The 6,102-nt window shown below is 37.3% G+C and overlaps 1 protein-coding gene across 1 annotated transcript; it reads right to left on the minus strand.

Moving 5' to 3' along the window:
* Positions 1–3,033: 3,033 nt before the first annotated feature.
* On the minus strand, positions 3,034–4,118 carry LOC140245842 (uncharacterized). Its single transcript, XM_072325341.1, has one exon. It carries the CDS (start codon positions 4,116–4,118, stop codon positions 3,126–3,128), a length of 993 nt encoding a protein of 330 aa, XP_072181442.1. The 3' UTR covers positions 3,034–3,125.
* Positions 4,119–6,102: the final 1,984 nt, after the last annotated feature.

Below are 6,102 nucleotides of genomic sequence, written 5' to 3' on the forward strand. Positions count from 1 at the left end.
TCTTATCAATAGTTTCAAGGGAATAATTACTTTGAAACACTAGAATTCCACCAAGCCTCCCAATAATAATATAATCTCCCAATAGCACCCATTGATGGTTGCGATTTCCATAATATCTTTTAACCCACTTAACTAACTGCGTATCAATCATACATTGTAAATTGGGGAATTTGAGACCACCCTCAGCATATTGTGCATACATAGTTGACCTTGAAATCTTATCTGGTCCATTCCATAAAAAGGAAAACATTAACTTCTCTACTTCTTTCACAAAATCTTGAGGAATTTCAATATTTGACATCAAATAAATTATCTTAGACATAATAAATGTTTTCAAAATTTGAATTTTACCAATTAACGTTAAATTACGATTTTTCCAAATAAGAAATGTTCTCTTAATCTCACCCAATCGATCTTCAAAGTTTCTTCGGATTGCTTCTTTTTTGTCATATGAAAACCAGATTCCAAGAATTCTAAGACCATTGTCTGTCCACTTTATCATCTGTGGCTTTTCTTTCGATAGTCTATCATTTCCTATCCACATTCCTTCTGATTTGCTTCGGTTGAGGCAAAGGCCTGATATCTCAGAAAATTCTTGAAAGCTTTCTAGTAATACTGATAATGATTCTGTATCCTTACAAAAACATGTTATATCATCAGCGTAAGCTGTATATTTAATCTGTTTTCCGAGCATCTCCATTCCAATAATATTTGGATTATTTAACAATCTCATTAGATTTATCTCAAGCCCTAATATAAATAAAAGGGGGGCAAGGGGGTCGCCTTGGCGAACACCCCTTCCAATTTCAAAATAACCAGTGGTAAAGCCATTTATCAATACACAGCTATTTATACCTGCATGCAATGTTCTCACCCTTTGTATCATTGACGGACCAAAATTAAGACATTCTTAACACTGTAGTAAATACCTATGACTGAGTGAATCAAATGCTTTGGTAAGATCTAATGCTAACACAATTTCAGATACATTGTTGGCATCTGCATAAAACATTAAATCTGAAATCAGTCTTATACCTTCACCTATATATCTGCCTTTAATAAATGCTGTTTGCTGAGGATTTATCAAATTACCAATAATTTTGGACATACGTTTCGCTAAACATTTAGAAAGTATCTTTGCATCCACATTTATTAAAGTGATTGGTCGCCAATTGCCCAATAATCTCTTATCTTTATTGGATTTAGGAATCAATTTAATTATTCCTTGCCTCTGTGACACGGACATACTTCCTTTTTCAAAAGCATGATTAAATGATCCTATTAGTTCTTTAGAAATCAAAGGCCAAAATGTCTCATAAAATTCCACCGATAAGCCATCATTACCAGGTGTTTTATTTTTTGACATCCCAAGGAGGACTTCCCTTGCCTCTTCATGTGTTATCAGGCCTTCACAAGAGGCCTTTTCATCTTCCGTGAGGTGTTTGAAGCAGGAACTTTTTATGTAATCATAACTCACTTTGTCAGACACTGTATCCCTGTTTTCAAACTGTTCACCAAAAGATTTCATCACAAAATTTCGTATATGATGGGGATGTTCAATAAGTTCCTCACCTGTATCTAATACATCTATGTTTGTACTCTGTGCTTGTGTCTTTTCCAATGATAAAAAAATATTTTGTACTCTTCTCTCCTTTCTCGTACCAGGTACATCTTGAACGTAATATGGCCCCCTCTGCTAAATAATTGTACATGCAATTAAGTTCCTGTTCAATTTTCTCTTTCTTATCCCATTCTTGCTCATTCATTTCTGTCGGGTCCATGTCATTTATTATTTTCAATTCTTGTTCTAATTCTTTTCTTCTAATTTCTTTTATATTTTTCTTCCTTTTAGAAAATGTGATTGTAAATTCTCGTATTTTGAATTTTAACCAATCCCATAATTTTCCTTTATCATTTTTATCTTCCCATTCATTTACCCACATCTCGTAATGTCCCTTTAAATTTTCAACATACTCAACATCAGTAAGTAAACTGGCCCACAGTGTACTCTTTAATTCTCAGATGTAAATTCACAAAATCATGATCTGACAAAACACAGGGGACCATATCACAATCTGTCACCTTATTTTGTACAGACTCATGGATTAACCAGAAATCCAGTCTTGACTGAACACAAGGATTGGAGCGTCTCCAAGTAAATCGTCTTAATAACGGGTTCTTGTCTCTCCAGATATCTATTACATGATAAACGTTTTTAATATTTTCTATTATTTCACAAGAGTGCTTCCAAGTCGACTTCATATTACCGCCCTCTCGGTCCAATGCCAAATTTTGAATAAAATTAAAATCTCCCCCTATCAATATTGTCTGTTCAGCATCATAATATTCTTGTATAGTCAAGTCTACAGCTTTAAAAAAATGCATGTGGTCTTTTTCATTATTTGGTGCATATACATTACATATCATAAATTTTTTTTCCATATACTTCCATTTTAACCAACAAAAATCTCCCGTTAGAATCTTTCACTGTCTCTATCAATTTTATATGTGGGGTTTTCCGAAGTATGATACACACTCCCCTACTAGAGGAGGTTCCATGACTGAATACAATATCGGCTCTTAATTGGTTCTTCCATAAACTTTCATCCTTATCAGTCGAATGGGTTTCCTGTAATAAAATAATATCCTTTTTTAATTTGGATAAAAAGCAAAAATATTTTTTCCTGGCTTTAAAGTCCCCTAGCCCATTAACATTATGGGTCATTAACTTCAGATCCTTATACATATTTCACAAGTAGGTAACCTTGTAAATTCTTATGACCCACCATGATCAAGACAAAACAGACAACAAAACATTGGCAATGAAAAAAACACACATACAATTTGCATGAAATCGAATAAAACATGATCACAAGGAATCCAAGTGCCCCTGGGCATCTTCACAGTTATTTTTTCCTTAGGTTGGCAAAAACAAATGATTTTCCTTATCACTTAATCACATGAAAAGTGTATCTTGTCTTCGGAGATATCAACTGTTAATATACTGCTGGCATGACAGGGTGCTGACTGCTGAGCTATCGCAGTCGTGTCAAGAGTTTTTCAAAGTATTTCGTATTTTGTTAGACCATTGTCTACTGTGCAAAAGCAAACTGCCAATCTCCATTCTATCTTGTGGTGTGCTGCTTGTACTCCACTTCTTTTCCGCTCTCAGTCTCCCTGTAAAACAATCGCGCCGGATATTTGAAGTACACCTTTCGCTTTGGGTCCTCCTCTTTCAGCTTTCGTTTCAGTGGCAGCAATTTCCTCCTGCTTTCTCGCACTTCTACCGGCAGCATCTCATCGACAAATATCTGGTGATCCTTTCCGTTGTGCTGAAAAGGCCTCTCCTTCAAATATCTGCGGGCACTGCTGATCACTGTTTGTCTGGTTGTGTATCTACTGAAAGCTACCACAACTGGGCGAGGAGGGCCGGGTTTTGGCCTGATGCGGCCTGTGCGATGAGCTCTTTCAATGCTCACTTCACCTTCCATTTGCATATTTGACTTGGCAAATTCTTTGATCAATTGCTCACACTTCCCAGCGTTTTCAGCACCTTCAGGAAACCCGTAAAACACAGCCGTATTCCTCATCTCTCTCGCAGTGAGGTCAACAAGACGCTCTCTCAATTTCATATTCTCCTTTTCTTGCTTGTTTACTTGGTCCTGTAACTGTTTGATATCAAAACGGCACGACTCTTGCTCCTCTTTCAAGTTACTGATTTCTTTCTCATTTGTTTCAATCTTACCAAGAGCTGTGTCCAACCTGGATGTGAGATTGGAGTTCATTTCGTCTATCTTGTGGATAAGGGCCGCGAGTAGTTCATCTGTGGTTGACTTCTCCCCGTCTACTCGTCGTTTTTTCTCAAGCGAGGAGCGTGGAGGTGATTCCGCCGACGCGCCCGGGCTGGTTCCCTCCAAATCTCGGTGAAGTGGTTTCACTACCGTGTGCACTGCCGAGTCAGTTAAGCCGTGTGCATTATCACTGTCACTGTGTTCTTGCGTAGCCTTCTCCGTAGTAGCGTCGCTAAAATCCATCTTAGGGTCAGAATCCTCCTTTTCCTTGAAATAATGGGAGATTGTAACGACTCCTTGGTCTAAGCTCCTTTTTCTCGATGTCATTTTGACTTTTCAAACTGTAATAGGCGAAATGAGCTGCAATTTTATTTCCTCCTAATGCCTCCGCGTAACACTCAGGCACGTCCTAACCGCACAGCGCCATCTTGGATTCCTCAGCTCATGTTTATTAAGGTGACAATGAATATCACAATTTATATACACTACAACAATCTGCAACGAAGTAACACTCATTGTATTCCTTATTATGATCATGCAAATTTATCATTCGAAATCAACCCAAAACATATTCCATCTATACAAACACTACATTAAGCAGGTTCAAAATGTAAACCATAGTGTCTTTTTTATTAAATGCTAATCTGCTGATAATAAGAACCATGAGAAACCTGCAAGAATTTTTTTTTTTTTTGTATCTTCAGTTAGAAAAGTTTGTCTACGGCAGACCTCCGATTGGGGGATATTCTTCCTAAATTTTCTTTCTGAAAACGCATTTTCTACAAATATAACAAAATGATTGCAATTGTGTTACAATGATTATGTAAAAGTACACTGCGTCCCACTAGCGGTCCTCTATTAAGAGCTAGCGAAAGTTTGCTAGATTTTTTTTTTTTTGACAAAGAAAACGGCCATTGTATGTGAAGCACACTGATGTATATTACCCCTATATTTAGTCATGAAAGAAGTGATTATGATTTGTCATACGCTGTTGAGTAAATTTTCATTTGTGTGTTCTCTTAATACACCTTTTACCTGTTTGTATGTGTGCAGAAGGGTTTGCAGACATTGCAAGAACACGCACACACTAAACCGTAGGACAGACTGTGTTTGTCAGTTGGCTAATGCACATAAACAAGCGAACTGCTGAAACGTGACATCGTTTTGCAAATGAAAAGAAAGAAAAAATCCCGAAATGTGAGCATTCAAGTTTCTATTATTTGATCTCCGGAGAAGCAAGTTTCAAAGGCTGCAACGAAATAGCGTGTAATGTCTGCACCCTTTTATTGTTTGTGATCCAGTGGCATGTCTATGCTTCATGCTGCATGAACTAAAGGACATGTAATATGCAACGGGCACAGTAGTCGACGAGGTACCGAGTACAACGATTATCTCGGGGAAAGACAAGGGACGAGAAACGAGAGTTTGATGGAGCGTGCTTTCTATGTTTAGGTTTAATATCCTGACTATGTCTTCACAGCTGAGGTAATGTAACCATTCCTGTAGTTTTAAGCCAAATACTTCTTTCTTGTTTAAACTGATCCCTCAAGTTACGAAGTTATGACGCACTGTCACTTTGGGGTATTAAGGTCTTTCGTAAAAGACAAGCTTCGCAGTCCAGGAAGTGTAGGCTAGACAGCCCCCCCCCCCCGCCTTTTTTTTGGAGGGGGGGGGGGGTAGGGGGGTGGGAGTACCTGAATATAAGAACGACCCAAGTCCAAATTTGGCTATCGCATTTGAAAGCCATTTACGTAGTCATGCAAATAGAGATAATCATTCAAGTAATTGTTTTATATTCAAATTTGAATTAATAACACCCCAATAACCGAAAACACTTAAGGGAGTAGGGAATTTTGTTATTAATTTCCATTTTTCCTAAATTTGAATGAATAACACCCCAATAACCGAAAACACTTAAGGGAGTAGGGAATTATTTTATTGATTTCAATTTTTCCTAAATTTTCTCTAATGGACTTCGGTCGTTTTTATATTAGCAGTAACCACTTCTCGAGAAAACAACATGTAGCTCGTCTAAAATTTTCAGATGGAGACTACAAAAACACTTATAGCCGCAGCTTGCTTTTGCAATTTGTGGTAGACTTTGATAACTTTGTGAGAAAATCGAAAAACAGAACAAATGTCAGAACTATTCTGGTTTGAGATTGTGAATTAGTCATCCGTAGCAAGAGCCAAATCGACAATACTCGAGAAAAACAAAATTAAACTGAGATAAGTATTCTTTACATGTATATGAGCATATATGTGACCGTGCATCACAAAACGAACAAAAAGTCGCACACTCTGATTTTGC

Source organism: Diadema setosum, unplaced genomic scaffold (assembly GCF_964275005.1).
Source record: "Diadema setosum unplaced genomic scaffold, eeDiaSeto1 scaffold_40, whole genome shotgun sequence".
NCBI lineage: Eukaryota > Metazoa > Echinodermata > Echinoidea > Diadematoida > Diadematidae > Diadema > Diadema setosum.